General features: G+C 44.5%; 1 protein-coding gene across 1 annotated transcript; it reads right to left on the bottom strand.

The window, feature by feature from the left end:
- Positions 1 to 361: 361 nt before the first annotated feature.
- On the bottom strand, positions 362 to 3,970 carry LOC115596535 (uncharacterized). Its single transcript, XM_030441720.1, has 2 exons — positions 3,422 to 3,970; positions 362 to 3,081 (listed from the first exon to the last, which is right to left on the bottom strand). The coding sequence occupies exons 1-2, from the start codon at positions 3,968 to 3,970 to the stop codon at positions 394 to 396; spliced, it is 3,237 nt and encodes a 1,078-aa protein (XP_030297580.1). The 3' UTR covers positions 362 to 393.
- Between the last annotated feature and the right edge of the window lie 19,071 nt (positions 3,971 to 23,041).

Here is a 23,041-nt window from a genome sequence, read left to right as displayed (position 1 = left end):
GGAGGGTTCTGATGCATCGGATGAGGAGATCTGAGGTTAGGGGCGAGCGTTTTGGTGGAGTATGGACTTCTGTCTTGCGGAGACCTTTGATTAGCATCGTTATGTGAGAATGGGAAGTGGCTTGGCATGGAGCCCCGGAGGTTAGTCTGGTGAAGAAGTTGATGCCGCTTATGTAGGCCTGGATGGTAGTGGATTTCATCTTCAGGATGGAATGGGCGAATGAGATAAAGCTCGACAGGGTCAAGACGTCGAGCGAAGGAAACGGAAGATTATGAGAGGCGTGGAATGTTTTAAAACAATTCCATCCGGTCATGTATGATGCGAGTGTACGGGGAGCGACACTGTTCAGGATGGCGTCTTGGGAAATGGAAACCAGGTTTTGAAGCTCGGGAGTCAATTGAAGATGGTGGCAGAAAACGGTGGGACTGGAGTTGGGACCGTGTCGGAGGCTGGTGCCAGCTGTCTGAATTTCTGAAATGAGAAACGGGAGAGTGCGTCAGCAATTGTGTTCTGATGACCGGGGATGTGAGCTGCTCGGATGATGAATTGGTGTTGTGCCGAGACTAGGGTGAGTTTCCTGACGAACTGCATGATGTCTAGGCAGTGTGAACGACCCTTATTGATGATGTCTACGACTGCGGTGTTGTCGGAGTGGATGGTGATGGTTTTCTTTGACCATTTGTGGCCCCAAAGAATAGCTGCTATGATGACCGGGTACATTTCGTAGATGGCAGAGGAAGGAGAGAGCGATGAGAATTCGGGGGGCCATTTGGCTGAAAACCACTTGCCACTGAAATAGCCGCCGAAGCCGATGGAAGGAGCTGCATCTGTAGATAGTTGGATGTCTTCTGATGAAGTGATGTTTGTGTCGTAGAAGAAGGAGATGCCGTTCCAAGAAGAGAGGAACTGGTGCCATAGCTTGAGCTCCATTTTGCAGGAGTTGTCCAGTGTGACGTTGTCGTGGAGTGATGGGACTGAGGAGGCTATGGAAAGCAGGTGAGACAGGAAGGATCGACCTTGTGGGATGATGCGGATTGCATAGTTGAGGTGGCCGAGTAGCGAGAGGAGTTGGCGTTTGGTGCATTTGTCCGCCAGGAGGAAGTTTGAAATGATTAAGGAAATCCGGTGTATTTTTTCTGTTGGCAGGGATGCTTGGAGTGACACGGAGTTAAGGGTAATGCCGAGGAATTCCAGGGATGTGCTGGGGCCCTCGGTTTTCTCTGGGGAGAGAGGGACTCCGAGCTCGTTGAAGGCGGAGATCAGTGTGGTGAGACCGTGTGACGGGGGAGAAGAGGATGGCGTGACTGTAAGGAAGTCATCTAGGAGGTGAACGACGTAAGGTAATCTGTGTTTGTTCAGCAGGATCCAGCAGAGTGCTTCGGATAAGGAATCGAATATTTTTGGGCTGCTTTTGCACCCAAAGGTGAGGCGTACGGCAAAGTAGTATGCACCCCTCCACTGAACGCCAAAGAGATGCCAGAAGTCTGGGTGGATGGGAATGACTTTGAATGCACTGGTGATGTCTGCTTTAGCCAACCAAGCTCCTTGGCCGGCTGTACTGATGAGGGAGATGGCATGATCTATAGTTGCATAGTGCATTGAAAAGTCTGGGCTAGGGATTAGGCTGTTGATGCTTGGGACTGGAGAGCTGTGGGGGGATGAGAGGTCTATAATGAGTCTCTTTTTTCCTGAGTATTTCCTGGTGGCGATGCCAATTGGACTGATTCTGAATGGACTGAATGGTGGTTTGGGGAATGGACCGATCATGAATCTGTCTTTGATTTCTTGGTCCAAGAGTTTGTCGACTATGTCGGGCTGGGAGGTGGCAGATTGTAGGTTGTGGCATGTATGGGAGGAATCTGGTGTGACTACTAGACCTGGGTGAAATCCGTCTTTGAATCCTTGGATGAGGTAATTAACAAACTTGCGGTCGGGGTGACATTTTAAAGCATCGGAGAGAGCGTGGATGTTGATGGGTGTGTTCAGATACTTACACAGGCCGTGTTTGGTGGGGTTATGTGGACAGGTGGATCTGGCATGGGCTCCGCCGCAGAAGGAGCAGGTATGGAGGAAGCGGCAGCTTGAGACTTTGCAACCGAGGTCGTTGAAGTTGTTGCATACCATCCTCCCGCCCTGGTATAATACTGGTCTGCCTCTTTTGTCGACTCCTTTAGGGAGAGGGCCGAGAGCGATCGGTTGGATGTTGACTGGTTTGGGAGTGATGGATGGAGGAGGGGCTGTTGGGGGCATGTTGTGGAAAACAGCCGGCTTCTGGTTAGTTTGAAAGGTGGTAGGGGGTAGAGAAGCGGTGAGGGTGCAAGTTGTGGTGGGATGTGATGGGGCGCCGCACATGTCGCAATTAAGCGAAGCGCGGGCCGAAAAGACGCGGCAATAGAGCTCTGTGTCCAGCGTACCCCAGTACGTTCCTTGGTTGAATTGATGAAGGCGGCCAGCGGCTTGGGAAGCAAACAGAATGTGGTATGTATAAAAACCGTTGCCTCCGAACCGCAAGGCCAGGTCGAGGACCAGAGACAAGTAGTCGTCCAGCTCTTGCCTGCGTTCGGGGAAAGATGAGCAAATGATGTCGCGGTACAGGGAGAAAGAGAGGGTGAATTCTACGGGGGTGAGTTCTTTGGAGCGGGTGGACAGGGGTTGCTTGAGCGCAATTGGACCGAGTACAGTTTGTAGTTCTCTGGGTACCTGGGGGTTGCAAGTGGACGGATGTATAAGGTGGGCGAGGTCGACGTAGTTACCCGTGAGAATCTGTTGGCGGAGAGTGGCTGACACGGGAGATGGGCGAGAGGAAGCGACTGGGCGTGCTGGAGGAAGTGCTGTGGCTAGAGTGAAGTTATTGTGAGTGGGGGGATAGGTGGGGAAAATCCAGGATCCGGTTGTGGGGGGAGCTGTGAAAAAAGCAGGTGGGTTAGTTGGAGGACAAGGAACATGAGTCGCATATGGGTGATGGGGAAGGTAGGGGTAGGGTTGGGGGGGGGGGAGGGGGAAAGGAAGAGACAGGAGGAAAGTGAGGGTTTTGGCTGGTGGTGCCGCCGAGGACCGTTGTAGTAGGTGCGCTCTGTGCGGCTGAAGCGGTTGAAATTGGAATGTGGGGGGTGGTGGTAGCCGGAGGAGGTAGGACAGGAAAGTTAGGAATGAGAGAAGAGCTGGGATAGGAGACGGGAGGAAAGTAAGGGTTTTGGCTGATGGTGTTGCCTTGAGCCGTTGTTGTGGGCGCGCTCTGTGTGGCTGAAGTGGTATGACTGGGTATCATAGCCGAAACGGGAGGGACAGGGAAGTTAGGAAAAAGAGAAGAGGAAAGGATGCTGGGATGGAGGGATGCATGTGCTCGGGTTGTTTGTGAAGCGTGGGGTAAGGAAGAAGAAGAGTTAGGAGCAAGAGATGCGGGCTGTGGGTTTAGTACGACCTGGCCCTCTGGGAGGGCTGTTGAGTGAGGTTGGGCTGGGTGCGTGATGACGTCATCGGCGCTGCGGTGGGAGCGAGGCCGTGAACCCGGAAGTGGCCGCGGAGTTCTGCGGTGTGGAATGCTGCTCTGCTGGGAGTTGGTGAGAAGTTTGAATAACTTCGCCTTGTTGTCGGTGCGGTGGAAAGTTATGTTCCGCTCTGTGAGGGTGCGCTTGAGACGAACGACCGTCCACTCCGAAATGTTTGGAGCCGCGGGACGATCGGCGAGACGGCGAGGCGACGCCGGGTCGCGGAGGCTTCGTCCGGAGCGGCTGGAGGAAGGAGTGTCGGTCGGACGCCGAGCGCGAGATCGTCCCCTGGAGCGGTGGGGGGGAGACGGGCGGATGGTGCTGGAACCGCCGGTGGACGGAGGCTGGGAGCGCCTGACGACGTGGATGGTAGAACGTGTCCGGGCTGGCTGGCGAGGAGGGATGATCGGTGATGGAGAGGACTCTGGGATGTCGTCAAACAATTCGCTGTCTGATGGGTTCAGTGAGAGTTCGTTCTCCATGGTTTTAAGGTACTGCTTTCTTTCTTGTTTTTTTTTCGGTTCTGACGATGTAGAGAATCAGTCAAAGAGGGAGTGAACGGATGGGGTGCGCTTAAATATATTTCGGGCGGAAATGAGATGAGTTCGAGGCGTGGTCTTTGTTCCCGAACCTAGTTATAAAACTTCATTATTGGAAGTAAATTAAGTATGGATCATTACAAATACTTTGCTTTGAAAGTACCAAGTAGTCACACAGTGAGAAAAGAGTAGGAAGTGATTAGCAAAGCAAATGTACATAAAAAACTTGCTGCATTGAGATGCATCTAGAATCGAATCGTTGACCTCCAAATCGGAATCGAATCGAATCGTGAGGTGCCAAGAGATTCCCACCCCTAGAGCAGAACATTAAAAGTAAAATATAAAACTGAAAAATTGATGCTGACCTGTCATCTTACATTATGATGCCAAACTAAAAGTTTTCATTTATTTAAAGTTTAAATATATGAGATTTTGGTCTTGAATATAGCAGCAAGCAATTATCTGATATTTAAGTGCAGTTAAGGTGTCCTGAACGCATAGTGACATCACACTCTGTGTGTGTTGTAATCTGAGTTTCTCTGTTCTTTGTTTTTGGTGAAATGGCAAATGCTGTTTTCAACACTGTGTGGAGACATAGTGATAAATAATGGAAGAATAAAAAGTTTGTTAAGATTTTAATTTAAAAAGCATGAGTCATGAAATGAAGATAAGCACAGTGTTGTCTAAGTTTTCTGCCACAGAAACTTTTCATCCAGAGCCAAGATGTTGATTGTGAATGGCGCAGCGAGTCTTCCGCCCCTTGTGAAATGGCAAATTGACATGAAAGTACAGTGCTTTGGACAAGTATCCAGGCTGGGGCTGGCCTGGGAGACTCAGTCAACAGAAGAGCACATACACACACACACACATACATCCAAACAGAGGAATGTGTTTGTGTATGTGCATGTGCGTGTGTACATTTGTTTCCCTGAATGACATCAATCCCTGTGTGCACACACCTTTCTGTTTACCATCTCCTGCTCTTTTAAAAAGTGTCTCACAAGCACACACACACACACAGAATCACAGAACACTCACACATACACAGGTTATTATTGACTACTAAATATGACACTAAGGCTTGCACTGTACACCACATTTTTACACACACACACACACACACACACACTCACACAAACAGATTCATGCACGCACACAGCAGGTCTCTGCTTGTCATGGCAGCCTCATCTATCTTCTCAGTATTTCTTATTATTTGGTCTGTGGGTCACAGACCCTGCAGATTTCACGGGCCCATGCTCCTTATCAAGATCAATTCTATTCAACTTCATAGGAGCTGAGGCCTCTTATTACATAATTGAATTTGGGTTGATAATGAGAGCAGTGCAGAGTTCTAGCACCTGTGATCTGTTGAGACGAGGGGCAGGCCACTTTGTGCACCTGCTAACATATGACAAACCAGAGCAGAGAGGTACTCTCCCTGGAACATTCTTCATCTCCGAGAAGAAATCTTGCTGGGTGCGCAGGTAGTAGAGTGGTTAAGCGCGCATGCCACATACGCTGCAGACCGTGGTTCGAATCCCGGCTGGAGGACCTTTGCTGCATGTCACATCCTGCTATCTCTCTCATTTCCTGTCTATCCACTGTCAAATAAAGGTGTCTATGCCTCAAAAAAATTATGATAATAATTAAAAAAAAATAAAAAATCTTGCCCGCATGAGTACAGCTTACCCTCATCTCTGTGGCAAATTTCCACACTGAATAATAAGCTTGTGACAACAGTAATATTTCTTTACTAGAAAATACACTATCGTTAGAACACGGTATTATGTACTGCTAATGCAAACATTTAATATATGCATGACATTACATTAACGTTATGTAACTTTTTTTTTTTATAACCACAAAATAGCCAATTCTAAATCATGTTGATGGTTTTGTGTCTTGTAATAGGGTGAATGGTGTCTCTGTCTCAGCCACCCGGCTCCCCTTCACTTGTTTCTGCATGTAACTTCAGTGAAAGGGTAAGATCACAGCGTTACACGCATGTTTACTTCAATATGAAACACATTTTCAACACCTACATTGCATCTGACAAATTGTTATAGAAATGGGATTTAAATTTACGCCAGTGGCACTGCAATCAGAATCTGATTTCAAAACTGTAATTAAAATTTCTACGTGATGTTTAAACACCAGACGACTTTTATTTTGAAGTACGCTAGTCACAGGAAACGCAATGTGTTCAGTGAGTTCATTAGTCGCTGCTTTGTTTCATCATCACATGCATCATTTTCTGTAGTTTCATACGGTCTGTTGGAGTAATGGAAAAAGATGGAACTGTAAAATGAAGAGCTGCAAGTGACAGGCTGCACACCTCCAAATTCTCAGTGTGGTAACCAACTCCTTTTACCTTATGAAGGTTATCAGGTTCCCTGTTAGCATGGGGTTTAAATCCAAAATCTTGCCAAATAGGCAATTCTGCTATTGTGTTGTCAGTCACCTGCTTACTCCTGTCACGTTACAAGTGAAATATGACAACTGCTACTAAAATGATGGTGGTCATGACATGTAATTGGTGTGTGCCCAACCACCGAGTAACACTGACTACAACTCACTTATTGTTTACATTGAGCTTTGATGTTTCTCGTGTTCACAGGTGGGCTACAGAGATTTGTCTGTTTATTATGTTGATGTTATTCACGTCTCTATTTTTCCTGCATTACTAAGGAAATGAAGAGAAAATAGGACCCTCTTCCCCTACTGTGAAATGTCTTTGAATGGGCGTCCTCGAAAGAACTAGCTGCGCAAGTTTGCATGTGTCTGTGCATGTGGGGGAAAAGGTTTTGAAGGAGTTACTATACTGTGAGCAGGATCACCTCCCGGGCGTCAAGTGCAGCATGATTGGTACATGTGGGATTTCGAATGCTTGATATTTAATGATAATATTTAGTGGTGATGAGTCAATAAAAGGGGTTCAGGATGAAACTCTCATTACGCCAATTGGTGTTCTTTCTTCAGCTGAAAAGAAAGGTATCAAAGCGAGGGGACTTTATACATATGTTTTCTCTCCACCGTGTTCTGGCCCCAGATGACACAGCAGTCATGCTGCTAATACAAATGAGCTGTCCACATAATCGTCTGTGCAGAAGACTGCACTGAATGTGAGGAAGAACATAATAAATGTTCTCTTTAAAAAAGACTTAACCTGCTGCACTTAACCCACAAATCAAAGCAGAGTTATTTTGTTTACATTTTAACGCCATGCTCAATGTTTATTTTATCCATGCAATACAATGAATCAGTCTTGAATGGTAGTACAATCTTTCCGGATACCCTGAAGCGACTTCAGCAGAACCTGATTTATCTTAAACCCTGAAAGTGATGAAACCATCTGTATGCAGCGTGAGACTACTCAAGTTACTCACCGGTTGAACCAAACACCCCACAAGAAACCCTTTGAAATATTTTTTCGCTCATCCTTTAAGACCAGTTTCTGTCGTTTGCTAACTCTTTCCATCTTAGCAACCTTTGAATTATTTCATCTTGCAATTTTTTTTTTTTTCCACCTTTTTTACTCCTTTAGCGGATTTACTGGACCTTGGCCGTTCCCCGCTTGTTTGACATTTCGGTGCTTTTACTGCATGTGGCCTGGCTTTCTTCTACCTGAAGTGGGTCAGGATGTTGCTTTGGGCTCGTGCGCTTTCAATACGAGTGCAACGCATCGCAGGTGGGAAAAAGTTCATCCTGCCAACGAGTCCCATGTGGCTGTAGCGGAAATGTTTTACACATGAAGATGGGCTCTCGCTTGTTCTCACTCCTTGTTTGTCACTGCATCTACCTCATTCTCTCTCTCTCTCTCTCTCTCTCTCTCTGTTAATTCTCTTTTTCTTTCTCCCTCACACACACCGACTGAATGAAAAAAATCAAATATGCACACCAACATGCACACAACTACACACACTCAGTCATCGCTAACATTTCCCTTGCGGGTGAGTAACCCTCAGGTATTCTATTATTCCGACACCAAACATTATGAGTCATTCTCTATGCATGAGAAAAGACACATTTATCCATGAAAATTAGACATCTGAATATGACTGCGTGCATTTATGCTAATCTGTGTACCGTATGTGGGGAAAAGAAGGTATGCATATATGAGGGCAAAGACATCCAGCTCCTGTATAGTGAGTGGAAAAGACACACTTTTCTTACACAGTCCAATGAGTGAATTGTCGTTATCAGGAGAAGATGTATGAACTTCTCAAATGTTCTTCAGATAACCCGTGGTGCACTGTGAGTTCTTTTCAGGCATAGTTTATCACTTTTTTTCTTTTTTTTCCCCTGCGTCTGGGTTGCAATTTACCCCGAGGAGCCACTTGAATGCTTCACAATTGCAAAGATTAATCAGCAGTTTAGCAAGCTGTGGCCATACCTCCATCTCATCAAGCTTAAAGGGCGTCTGGAGATATTTATGCAAAATTGTTTGTTTTAAAAATGGTGACGGGACAGTGGATTGTTGCTGTGCTCAAAATACATACTGCTAGGGCTGTTTGTACCAAAGCAAAGAAAAAATAATGAAATAGCAGGTGTTACTTTCAGAGGTGGACTTTATTGGACTTTTCCAAACCTAGATGAAGGCTGAGTGGTCTGGCTCAAAAAAGTAAATAGTAATATATTATCCCATTAAAAAAGAATCCAAATGAGATATCCTACTGATGCTAGAATATAAAGAAAAATAATTAACACTACACTTCCCACAGCCAATAAAATCAAACCTAGCAGCATCAACACAGCCATTACACTAAGTTCCTCGACATTAGTGCGATACTTGATTACGTCCAACCAGGACATTGTCTTGTCAGGTTCCTCCCTACACATGGAGGTCAGAGCGAAGGGTGGCAGACATCTAAAGTCTCCTGAAACACAGATTAGTTTTAGCACTGACCCAGAGACTTCTCAAACCTTGATTCCAAAAAAGCAACCCAATAACCAGAATAAGTGTTGGCAAGCTCATCACGGGGCAGACGAACAACCATTCACAACCACATTCAAACCCACGGGCAATTTAGAGTGACCGATTAACCTAACCTGCATGTCTGTGGACTGTGGCAGGGAGCCGGAGTACACGGAGAAAACCCCACGCAGACAGGGGGAGAACCTTCAAACTGCACAATAAAACCCGAATACTGATCCAAGAACCTTCTTGCTGTGGGGCAACAGTGCTAACTCAAATTTCTTGAAGAGGACAAAAAAAAACAAAACAAAGGGAAGTGCAAGACATTGCATTGATTGCAGCGTGTTTAAAGCGATGGAAATAGATTTACCTCTGTTTAATGGCAATAACTACAAATTAAACTTCACTTATTATCCGAAGAGTGTCTGCTTGTCTCTGAATTTCTTCTCAAGTGGGTTGGTCCTTTTTTGTTTATCTGTATAGGCACTGTACATGTTCTCATGTACTCATGCACAACATTAGCATGTAAAGCGAAAACAAATACATCAGTGGGGGGTTGGTTAGAGAATGCTGGATGGCTTGAGGACAAACCCATCATGAGACATTACACTGAGAGAAAAAAAAAAAGGAGGTGAAGAAAAGTCTAAAGAGAGAGTGTGTCTAAGCAATATCTACAGACCTGTGGAGAAACCAAGCTATGCTGTTCAATATGGAAAAAGCAAGGATACATAATGCAAGCTCTACATTTTCAACGAAACGATCGCGTAAATGTCCGGATGTGTGTATGCGTGTGCGTAAGAGTGTCTCAAGCAGCAGCTCTCCATGTCCTGCCGTATACGAAGCAGTGGAAATCACAGTTTAAGTATGTATGGTTCCTCCTGTGGGAGCCCCTGTTTAATTTTGCATGCCTGCAGAGAGTGTCATAACACATTCCCATCACCCAGCTCAACAAGCTCGCAGGGTCAGGCTGGGGAAGAGAGCTGCTCCCATGTCTGTGTGTGCGTTTCCCAATTCAGGCACAGTTGCTCCATACATATGCATGCATCCGCGGACAGTATACGGCTGCACGCACGTGACACACGTTTGCTTTCTCTGCTCATGCGACGAGCGGTTTATGTTTATTCATGTACAAACACTTGTGCATCTCCTCGCGAAGCCCGCCGTTATGTTGGATTACATCATCTGCACTGTAGCACGAGGCTGAGCAGACAAATTAACCTTAATTAACAGCTCATCTATACATAGCGTCGATGATAATAGAGTAACCAAATGAGACGCAAAACATTTAAAAAGGACCAATCCATAGTCTAAAGGCCACCGAAAGGCCAAGGCCACAAACAGGAAACAACTCACGGAACAGACGCAGCTTTTCATTTATTGTACGGACTCATTGATATGAAGCTCCTAAATGTGAAGGCTTATTGATTTATTGTGAAGATGCGTGAAGTTTGTGTAAATTGAAGCATGGGAGTAATTATTGGAGCAAATCAGATCTTCAGTTTGACCTTTGATGGAACAGGAACCTTGCTAGATGAAAGACGAAAGACTAATAATTACATAGAAAGTCTCGTTAGTGGCCCTGAGCGAATATCGCATGCAACGGTTTTAATATATCATGGTAATCCAACAAGCTTTGCATGTGTTTTTAACCGAATACCTGATAGATTGATCTTTGTCACATTTCTCAATCTTGATTACAAAAAGTTTGTTTTGTTCATGTCAGAAGACCGCCCACCTGGTCAAATTCGGAGGCTTGGTCAGTGGCCTTGAGCCTCAACATATGACTCTCTATCTCCCCCTCAGTTTTGAACGTAGAAAAATGTAGCATACTGAATGCTTTGAATGTTGTCAATGTTAAACGTCCAGGATTGATGAGATCTGTGTAAAAATATCTCCTCAGTTATCCCTAATTCCACCAGACCTGTGTTCAATCTGTCTCCCATCCTCTACAGCAGCGGAACTGGTATTAACTGTAGTCTATGTGTTCACTTCCACTGGCTCCACTGCATTGTGTATCTACCTCGTTGCAGCTCAAGCAAGGCTTCTATTTCAGCCGGATGCATGGCGCATCACTTCAGCCGTATTCAGCACAGAGCAGACTGGAAGTCATACACACCGAAACAACAACATAACAACTGCTTAAGCAAGCACTTCTTATAATACTTTGGTCAGGAGCTCTAACCTTTTGTCTGTTTGTTGTGTTTATAACCCAACCACCTCCTGACACCTCCTGGGGGACAGCCTTCCATTCCGACACCCCTCCATTGCAAAACCCCTCCATTCCGAAACATCCCCACTCCGAAACACCACTGTTCCGACCTTCCCCCCAAAACACCGCTGTTCCGAAATTAAACACCGCTGTTCTGAAAACGATTTTCAAGTTTACATTACTTCCTACATCAAACACTGCCACCCGCTCCCCGGCCGCACTCACACAACTCATTGTTTTTTATTGCTAGGCCTATGTCACTATCTTCATTTATTATGTAGTATATTTTTATAGTAATTTCAATTCAACATAGCCATTTGTCCAGCTGAAGCATAATGAGCGTTATGTCTTTAATATGAAGTAGGCTTGTTTTGCGGTTAATCAGCCACATGATCCGTTTGAACCCACAAAGGAAAAAAGGATAAATGTGCAGCCTCCGTTTCCTTTCTGATTGTGTCCGTTCGGAGTGGGGGGGTTTCAGAATAGAGGGGTTTTCCCCAATAGCCTTTTCGGAATAGCGGGGTCTTTGAAAAAAAGGGAAACCCCGCCATTACGATGAATTGAAGTCTATGTTCGAACAGCGGGGTTTCGGAAAGGTGGGGTGTAACCCACCTCCTGAAGCAGCGCTTCAAGAAGTAACGCCCAGGGTAGCGTCATATTTCGAAGCCCATGGATCTCAAGACCAGGCTGCTGTATTTGACGCATCGGAGAGTGAGGAAGGGCTGACTTGGAATAATCTGCGGATCGTTTTACATATTAATCACCTCATCTAGTTTGATAAAGCGATGTTCAAAAGTCTGTGTACCTGAGAAATTCAATTTACGTTATTTGAGTTGGAGTTTCTTCCTGTCTTTGATGTTTGTATTCCCTCTCTGTTGTGTTTCATTACTATTTAAATTGTACCCAGTTCGCTGTCACGGCTGGTTGTCCCCCAGAAAAGAGATTTCAATCTCAATACATTTAGATAAAGGTTAAATAAAAATAAAAAATATAATAAAGGAGACACTTTGGCCAATCATATGCCTTGGTGATAACCATTCTGTACAACACATCTCCATCTAAATCGTCTTGTTAGATGATGCATGAGAGAATAAAATAAATTCATTTTGAAAGAACCACTTTGTGCCTCCATTCTCATTTTCCCTCTTTACTGCTTTTGTGTGTTTTAAATTGAAAGTCGTATTAACGGTGATGAATGCATGAATGGACTCAACTGAGGGCATGTAGATCATGTCTGTGTCCACGCTGCTTTGTGTCAAGCTGTTCAGCAAAGATAAAGATGAGATGGTCTTTCTTGTGCAGAAGAGAGCTACACACACACACACACACACACACACAAGCGCTCACATACTTGTGGTCACAAAGCACACACGCACACACTCCGAGACAAAAAGCAGACCAATAAAATGCATACTGTAAGCACTTAGCACATCACTTAAACACTCCCACACAGGCTTTGTTTAATTCATTAGCTGTTCTGTGTGATGTGACCATCTGAACACACACACACACACATACTAACACACACTCAGTCACACATTTACAGCATGGCCATGCCTTTACACACATACACACACACAAGACAGAATGAGGCCAGTCGACTCTCAAGGACTGCCAGGAGATGATTAACATGTTTTGTTCGCCGCTACCTACATCTCCCGTTTTGCTCTTCCTCCTTCTGACAGCCCCTTTCGCTCCTTTATGTCACCCAGACACATTGATACTATAAGAAAAACAACCAACTCTTCCCTTTTTCTTCCCTTCCCCCGTCCACCCCGCTGACTGTCTCGCGGTGTGTGTTTGTATCACATTTATGTCGTGGCTGCCGGCCTGTTCTTTCGCTGGCTGTAAAATGTCCGCGGGGGCTTCTGGCAGGTCCTTGTTCTGATTTTCTGTGTCTCCGGCTCCATCGCCTCCCGCTATTCCCAACTCCCACACAATGACAGGGTCGAGACCTGTGTTCGTCCGGCCCGAGAGCCGCGGCAATACGCACATACGCGAAAGGCACGCTCGGACACACACAGGCGATCGCGCACGAGACACGCGCTCGCAAAGACAGCGCGGTCTCACTTGTAAACAGTTTTTCACTCAGGAGTTTCACCCCCGAAGGAAGGAACTCATTTACTGTTGCAAGAGGGTTCAGGGGTGTCGCAGTGTGTTTATTTGTCTGAGTGCAGGTCTGCGCGTGTGTGTGTGTGTGTGTGTGTGTGCGTGCGTGCGTGTGTGTTTAAGAAGGTGACAGAGCACATAAAAAGATGTAGAAAGAGTAAAAATGTGGTGTGATTATTGACCTTGACAGTACATTGAACCGTCATATTTCCTTTTCTTCTTTCTCATAATCTCACTCTTTATTCCCTCGTTCCGTCTCCTCTCATTCTTATTCCGCGCTCTGTCTTGCTGACTGAGTGTCTGGCGGTTCAAAATACATTTCTATGAGTCAGTCAGCATAAGCAAAAAAACACTGGGCCCCGAACACAACTGCTGTACACACAGCGCTGAAATAAACAATAAATGACATTGATTTGAATAAACAGACCAGTCGGAGACCTCACGGCTCCAGCGAGGAGAATACAGACAGGCCGAGGTGAGGGTTAGCCAATAACATTCAGGGTGAGGGCAATCACTCAGTTAGAAGCAGCCAATAGCGTTGAGAATTGCATTCAGGGGTTTAGTTAAGGCTGTATTGATTTCCTTGTGTTGTAAAAGATGGCTGTTAAACTGAAAAAATTCCCCTCTGAAGTGCGGCGCACAGACGCAGACAAAAGGGCTCCTATCTCTGTGGGATCTTCTCGAAGGCCCAGAGATGTTGAAAGCTTCATGATTTTCAGCTTGACACAAGGTCAATAGCCCCCCCCACCTGTAAGGCCGTTTGGATTAGCAGCTAAATTGATTATCCCCTATCAAATCTCTCCTCCATCTGTAAATCCCTCCCTCAAACTAAGCATGTTCAGGACGGACATGTGATGAATAGCGTCCGCCCGCACCCCGCCCCCGCCCCCGCCCGCTGACCCTGAGACGTAGGAGGATGGAGTGATATTATTTTAATCACAGTTATCATGTTGCATCGGGTTAGAGGCAACTTCACTGGAGACAAGAAGGCGATTAGATGAAGAGTTTGTGGAGAGGAAGGAATTAAATGCGACACCAGCTGTGGCTGCGGCAGACGTGTGCCGCGGTAATGATCTTCCTGAGGAGCTAAATCCATTCAGGGAGGCTACATGTATACACGTTCACACCACACATACACACAGACGTACCCAGACACACAGTCAGTGAGCTGAAAGTTTGGCGTTCATAATTTCCAAGAGCAGAAAGGGAGCGCTCACGTCATGCCAATTTTTATGCACGTGCCTGAACTGTAAATGAACGGAAAATGAACAAAGGCGTTTGGAATCCGATCCACCCACATTAGGATGTACCGCACAGCGTAAGAGTGCAGTTATTTATGTTTTTTCTTTATCACAAACAAACATACGTGCAAATAACGACTCAGAGATACAGAGCACAAGCAGACGTGCGCGTCTTCAAAGCTCAGCCCAGCATTTCACAGGTCAGAGTGGATTATTTCGAATCCCTTTGTCTCTCTCTTCATGAAACCAACTTATCAGCATGACCGCAAAGTCTCACAAGTGTGAGGTAAGCAACAACAGATACACACAAAGCCGGGCCCAACCGTATTTATTAATTTAGACCATGATATGTTTGCGATTTTGATTGGCTGGAGGATATCAATTAACTATTGATATATGGACACCTCTGACACGTCTCAAGTAGTTCCAATGAAATCGCCCATTTACTTTTCTAAGTTATAGAATGCGCCATATTCTGTATCTAAAATGAGTGCCATTGGCATTAGTTGGCTGCAGACACCTCAACGTTGGACATATAATAAATAAATAAAATCTGAATATCTTATTTACAACACAAAGTGTATTCCCTCACAGCATCATTCTCTTAACACCACAGGGTGGTGTTTGTAACAAGAAGCCTCCACTCAGGGCTGTAGTAAATTATACAGTGCATTACCTCAGCGTCCACTGGCTGAACTGTCCACTAGAACAGCCACGACGGTCATTTTGACCGTTTTTAAATTTATATGTGCAATAACTTTGTTGAATGAAAAAATGCAATACTGCAGTTACCTGACTTTTCCTAAAAGTGTCTGAATTTTAATTTAGAATAGTTTTTATATAAATTACACAAAAGACAAAGAAAATATGATATGTTATACCTATTCCGGCCATAAGCGGTCATAATGACCGCATATCATTTCGCAGGGTTCATTGTTTCATTTTTCGCGGGGTTTGCTGCTTTCTTTTTCTCTCTTATCTCCAGCTGTTCTTCTTTGCGAATGTACTTGTAAGTTAATTATTATATAGTTGTATTATATAGCCTGGTTGGCAACATGGGCAAACAAAAACGGGAGTTGCACCTCCGTGAAACAGCAAGCAGGGCTGTTCAACACCAAGGTGCTGAAGTGATTCAGCACCTTGGTCAGCGACTCTGACTGTGTAGCAGGGAAAGCCGAGGAAGAATGTCTGCATCCTGAGCACCGTGCACACAGGTGTGGGCGCATTTAGTAGGGCGAAGGCAAAACCAGAGTCTGTGATGTACAACAACAACACCAAGTACAGAGAGGACTTCCCGGACCAGATGGCGAGGGTGTACTCCGTCAAAGGCGGAACGGAAGATGGCCAGTGGCGGTCTTCTATAACATCCTTGACCTGGCTGGGATCAATGCCCGCATCTTATTCAAGGAGCACCAGCAGCAGGAGAGCCTGGAGGAAAGTCCTGCAGCAACTGTCAGAGGAGCTGAGGGCCGCGGCAGTCGGAACAAGGTGGGCAGCAGTGGAAGGAACCATCGCAGCAGCAGCAGCAGACACGGACAAGAAGGCAGTGCCGGTCCGAAAGAGCTGCATACGGAACAAAATGTTGGACACTTGAAATGCCACAAGCCCGTGTGTGGTGACTGTGAGGAGAGCGGAGGTAATCTGCGGAGACTGTGACCAGTGATCACAACGGCTCTTTGTTTGTTTTAGATCAGCTCGTTTCCAGCTTTTTCGAGTGTTATTATTTTTTATTATATATTATTAAGTATTAAAATAAATTGTTTCATAATCAAATAAGTTACTTTTAATTGTTAATTTTCTTGTTCTGAGTTGTCACTATTAAAATCATGTGTAAGTATACAATAATTACGTTTTACTATGTGCGATGATATGAATGTTGATAAATGTATAATTAAACTTGTTAAAATGTACATTTTGATGTTATTTCATTTTTGGAAAATTACCATGACACAATGAATGCATTCATCAATCAATTGGGGATTTACAGAGAGAGAGAGAGAGATTATAGAATTTAAAGTCTAGCGGTCAAAATGACTGCTTACGGCCGTTCTAGTAGTTTCGGAAATCCGGCCGTTCTGGTGTTATAAAGGAATACATAATTCTGGGAAAGGGTAGTGAGCATATGTGATTTGAAAAAGGTGGGGAAGCTGACTTCATGTGCGTTCACTCCACGCTACAGCCTGCTACACCGTCCCTCTGAGCTGCCTGGTATCAGGTGATCCTCCCTATCCGCTATTTAGCTCACTACTTTAAGCTGCGTTTGGCCGGTCATTTGTTCCTGATTTTCTTTTCTTTTAGTTTTATTTGCAGGCATAACATCATAGCATAGCTGTGGAAGATACATCCACGATTCAAAACACTCTGGCCTCACAAGATAGGATGTGGCACATACCCTGTATGAACGTTAGGCCCGATAAGTTATGGATGAGGGCATAGTGACATCTGACCTATGAGGTTTTATCTCTCATGGCCCTTGCAAATTTAGCAGTTGGAAGCTGCTGTAGATTTGTCTATAGGACAGACTCACTGTCCTCTACCCATTTCTTTCTATTCCTCGCTGGACCAGAGGTGTGAAGCTCTGCAGTAACTTACTTATTTGTTGTTGAACAGATAACCTTGTATGGAGGGGATGCTCTCTGAGCTGTAGATATAATCTGAACATTTGGGAGATTTGGGAGGCTTAACATGGCAATGCACTGTGTATACAGTTGTGCTGTTATTTTGTTCCTCCATGGCAATGTTTTATGAACTACTTCAACGCAAGTCGTCGGCGTCTCTGAGTTTTTGTCATCTCTCCTGAATGGTCAAGCGAGCCGAAATTCCACAACATTAGCATTCTGGCTAACAGCAGATACGAAGGGTTCAGTGAGCTGAGCGGCCGACTTTATTTCCGTTTGCTAAGTCATATCGAAGGTCCGTTCTATTTACTGGAGTAAACAATATTTCCATTACAGCCTTATGGGACTGTAATGATTGTTTCAGCTAATAGTCAAACTCTGAGGTGTTGACATATTTTGATCGCAAAACACACAAAAATATATGCAAAAAGGTCTCAATATGTTGTTTTCTTTGACTTGTGACCATGGTAAAGCTGAATAATGGCCTTCGGGGTGTCCATAATCAGGAATAAGTGGACTTTGCGGTGGCAATCGTTCAGGCCTCTATGTTGTCCATTAATTCCTGATACTGTACACCTCATCGCGGCATAATACCTTACATATAAAGGCGCGTTATTAAATTAGATGGGGTAATATGCGCCCGGCGCCTCTAAGACGAGAGCCTTTCTCTTTTTGCCTAATCCCAACAAAGGGATGCTTACTCCTTTGTTCTACACTCCCTTTTGTCTCCGTTCGGACAAGGAACGAGGGATCCAGGGAAGGGAGGAGTGAGTGCCAAGTCCAGACGGAGAAGAAAAATCTCTCCCTTTCTTTGTTTGCTTGGTTTTTCATGGAGTTAATCTCAGCGCTGCTGATTAGCGGGTGGTACAGTACCCGGTCGTCTTCTCCAAGAGGAAGGGAAGGAGAGGGGGAAAAAAAGAAGTAGAGAATAAAAACAAACAACTGCTTCCATCTCCAACCATCTCAGGAGAGATAGGCCTTTGCCACACACATAAGCACACTTGAGTGCTGACGCACACACTCAGCGCCGGAGAGAATAGATAAAAGAAACAAAATTAACAACATGAAAATGAACAAACAAAATCTGCCACCTTGGGGCTGTCCATCACCTCAAACAACAAAGGATTAATATTTCTAATCTGTTTACGTGTTTTATCACCCCGATTAAGGCTTAGTCAGCAAAAACAACAGTTAAGGTAGAACGCTGTCCCAAAAAAAGGACAGATACAAACTTCAAAGTGTAACTGGACTGTGAGAAAAGACCACTTGAGGTACATTTGACATTGTCATTCATGGGGGTGATGATCACAGTGTTCACACTAAATAAAACACCAAAGGGCAGCAGTGGAATGAGCAGGATAAGAGATACAGGCGAGGGCAAGAGATGAACTGGGGATTTTGAAGAATTGATGAAGGCTGGTAATAAACATTGTTAAGGACATGGGGGAAAACAAACTGCCAGAACTGGAGAAAAATCATTTCCCAGTCCTTATCAATATTCATAAATCTAACTCAGTTACAGAAATGCAGAATTTAAATGAGACATGGTGGGCCCGTCTTTATTTAGCCGGAGTGTCCCGGCTGTGACCTTGTCAGCGAAAGCACTTAATCAACCATCAATCTGGATGACTGTCCTGCTTAATTTTCCGAGGCACTGGTGGACAGACAGAGCAAGAATAAATAATTACTGAACACCCACAGGGAGCTTGGCTATTGATTTTGGGTCAGTATTTGTAAGACTCATTAACCCTGAGCCTTGTGACAGCATCATAGTGTGCCTTATTGTTCACCTACTTACACAACATGATTTGAATCCAAGGCAGGCAAACGTTTGCCTCATAGGGATGATGATCATGAACACCAACACATGAAAACATCCATTTACGAGACATAGTTTAGCCAGTTAAGCTAAACTAAGCTTCACACATCGACTGAAAACCTTGTTGCACCAGTTGCCAGAATTAGTGTCAGAAATGTGTGTTTTTTTCAAACCCACATTTCTTTATGTTGCAACTTTTCATTTTCTTCAGGTTCAGTTTTCTGTTTTATGTGGTGACAACGCTGTGCCTATGATCCGGTTGGGTTTAGGCATAAGACAAAAAAAACACTTGTTTGGTCACTGTAAACGCAGCAAAGGTCTACTTAAAACGATCGAGTGCTGTCATGCTTGCAAATGTTTAAACACTGTAGTCCCTCATCAAAAAATATCCAGTGGTTTCACAATTTGGAAATTGTGAAATGGGGTATTGAGCTGCGGGCACTGGTTTGGCAGCCTTCTCGCCTATCTATCCCCAAAGATATTCCTTTAAGTAGTTAAAAGGGATATTCTGGTGTAAGCTTAATCCATGGTCTAACACACCGTGAAACTGTTTTAGACTCCCTCTCGAGAAATCAAGTTAGCAGACCGCTAATTTACGGAGTTTTATCAACCTCAGAAATGCCCGCACGACAACAATACACTGCAGTAAATGGATCCAACTATAAACCACCACCAAAAAGCCACAAATAATGCTCAGAACAGCACCAAATTTCAGCAACAGTACAAATAGGGTCTCAGCACATAGTCCAGGGCATTAAGACTCAACTTGCTTAGCTGGATTTCTACTGAAAAGCTAACAAAATGTACCACTCTTCTGCAGCAGCTTCCTGTTGACGGGAAGTCCCGACGAGTCGATTACCGAGTACAGTAGAGTTCTGCAGCTCATGGATGAAAATGTATCATTATGACTCCATGGAAAAGCAATCACAGTTTATATGTGTCTTACCTGCCAGTTTATAACAGTTATTATCGAGAGCGGACAGGGAAAAGAACGGAATTGAGCAATTCTAACCGCACTCGGTAATCGTTGCGTCGGGACTTCCCTGACCCGGAAGCTGAGCATTATATGTGGCTTTTTGGTGGCGGCTTACAGTTGGATCCATTTACTGCAGTGTATTGTTGTCGTGCGGTCATTTCTGAGGATGCTAAAGCTACGTGAGCTAGCGCTCTGCAAACTTTATCTCTCGAGGGGGGGTCCTACTCGGTGTCAGGGTGTGTTAGAACATGGATTAAACTTACACAGGAATATCCCTTTAAGCAATTCCTCGAGCAACTGTCTTTAAGATAGAACAAAAATGTTGATACATACAAAGTGTTGCAGTCACCACATTAATACCTTTTCATTATCAGTACTGGGATGTGGTTTTGCAGCTCTGCTCAAATGTTGATTATCGGACCTCTTTCGTAACCGACAAAAGCTGCTAATGGTCATTCAATCAAAATGGGCCCGTGCCCTTTTGTCTCTGTCACTGTGATCAACTCACCTTTCACTGAAGAGCTTACTTCCAAATTTAGTCGGTCCCCCTTTTGTATCACCGCCTAACACAGCAGGTTGAGATTGGAAATCTTGAGCTCTGCAGCCTTGAACATGAGAAGATAAAGTCACTCAAGTGGGGAAATACCATCATTCTCTGTTACCTATCTCCTTGTAAAGAGCATCGTGTGTGTGTGTGCGTGTGTGTGCCCGTGCCTGCATGTGGCCAATCACAGTGCACTCCAGAGTCTGCCAGGGTTACTGCTACATGGCCCTCTTTTCTGTCTGATAGGATCAAACCTCTCGGGGCGCAGACATGGCTTTTTTTCTGATTGGTTACTGACTCTAGAGGTTCTGCTCAGGAGAAAAACCACTTCATCCCCATCCCCATGGCGTGAGTGGTATCTGGAGGACCAAGAGTGTGAAGAGAGCTCTCTCCCGGTGCACACTTGTCCCTCCTTTATCTGTCGAGCAGACATCTGGCCAGGGAGCTGACGTCAGAGTGGTAAAATAAAAGCTTCTGAGGCTACATGCACTCTGGGTGTTTTTTATACACAGAGCAGCTCAAGGGCGATGTCCAGCCTGAATGTAATCTCCCTACTCAATCTGCTTTGTGCATTTAATTGAAAAGCTGGTGATTGTTACTTGTTAGGCCTTCGTTTACATTAAAGAACAGCAGGTATTTATTCATCGAGTGTGTATTAAGTTTAGGCTAATATCAAATAAGGCAACATGCACAGGCTTCAAATCAATGGCGATGTTGTAGATTGTCAAGAGTGCAATCTGCCTGTGGAAGAGGGGTGGTGCCAGCTTTAAGAGCAATGTGGAAATGCCAGTAGGAGAACTCTAGGCACTGGCACTGTCAGCTGTGACATATGCCAATAAGAATCACTATAATTATTCCAGTGAAATAACAGGGGAAGACCAGTAGCCCGTTTCTGGAACTCAGCACAGCTGTCTTTTTTGGATTCTTAATGTCCTCTCATTTGCTCAACTAATTTTTTTGAGCAATGACTGAACGAAACAATTGATTTTTTATTTTTTATTTTTCGCTCAGTGTAAGACAATTAAATGCAACAGCAGTGGAAACCAGAGCACCTCTAAGGAATACAGAGAAGAGTAGGCTTCATAAAGATAGTAGCTATTTTCAAAGATGTTGTGTTGATCGCATTTGATTGTAAAGATGTTTCTTTTATTACTTCAGTGAATGTTGTAAAAAGGGGATTGTTCAATACAGTTTTGGGAGGCATTTACATAACAGATTACTTCAATTATTACCATCTGCACAGCAGTGATGTTTGCACCTTGAAAATACTAAGATGCAGATGCAGTCACAAAATGAAAATCATGACTGCATATGGATTTGGTCTGAGCATGGCTGTTAAAAATACAGAGGTAGAAAGCAACAGAAAAGCCACTGGCCCCCCATCACACTCCTTTCCCACATGGGTAAACTAAAGGCCATATTGCAGTCGCATTAAACCAACGGCATTGTCGATCTGGTATGTGTGTGTGTGTGTGCATGTGTTGGAGTGAAATTGACAAGACGAGATAAGTGAGTCTGGCATTGCAGGTAAAATTATCCACGTTTAATGGTTAATATTTCAGCAGAATGAATATAGTATATATGTGTGACATAGGTTAAAAGTTGCTGAGGTCAAGGGTGTTTTACTGATATTCAGACTGTTTCCCACAGGTTGGTCAATTCACCTGTGGTGGTGGGTGGCATGGTGTTCGTCCCACACTTTATTAGTCTGACAATGCAGTGTGGAGCACGGTGCGTGACAGGTAAATTAAATGATAAACTAGTCAAACAAAGGCTAATGAATAACTGTTTTCAGCCTATAAGGTGCTGGCCTTGTGCATGTTAAAAATGTTTATCCAACCACTGTGACAGGAGGCAGAGTTCTTGGCACTGAGCTCTTTCATTTAGGTATCTAGAGGTCTCTTCTGGGTTTGCTGGCCATGTAACATGAATTACAAAGCAAAAATAAAATTACAAAATTACCGAATGAAATAAACTCAGTAAAACACTCATATGTGTCAAGTTTTTATAATCTGTCCAGTTCTGTTGTCACAGTGTTTTTTACTTGATCTACATAGCCAGATCAGTAGTAGATCAAATCAGTAGTAGATCACATTTTTGGTTTTCAGCAAGCCGGGCTCGTTGTTTTTAATATATATATATATATGTATATATATATATATATATATATATATATATCTACACTATGTTAATCCTGAAGTGAGAAATTATTTTTTTCCACTCACATTACACACAGGCGTGCACACACACAAACACACATGCAGTGTAGAGGAGATGAGTGAATGGGCTGCCAGACATGCTACGGCGCCCAACGAGCAGTGTTAGGGGCCGGTGCCTTGCTCCTCGACAATGCCCAGGATGTGAACTAGCATTCACCATGTGCCAGTCCACATCATACTTTTTTTGGTCCGAGTGGGACTTGAACCAGCGACCTTCAAGTCCCCTACGGACTAAGCTATTGCCCCCCGCTCTTGAGTTACATTTATACCATGGTCTGGGGGAATACTCGATTCTGATTGGCTGCAGGGTGTCCATTAACCCCAGATATATGGACACCTACTAAGTAGTTCCAGTCGACCGTTC

Source organism: Sparus aurata, chromosome 2, assembly GCF_900880675.1.
Source record: "Sparus aurata chromosome 2, fSpaAur1.1, whole genome shotgun sequence".
Taxonomy (NCBI): domain Eukaryota; kingdom Metazoa; phylum Chordata; class Actinopteri; order Spariformes; family Sparidae; genus Sparus; species Sparus aurata.
This window is presented reverse-complemented; position numbering and strand designations above follow the sequence as displayed.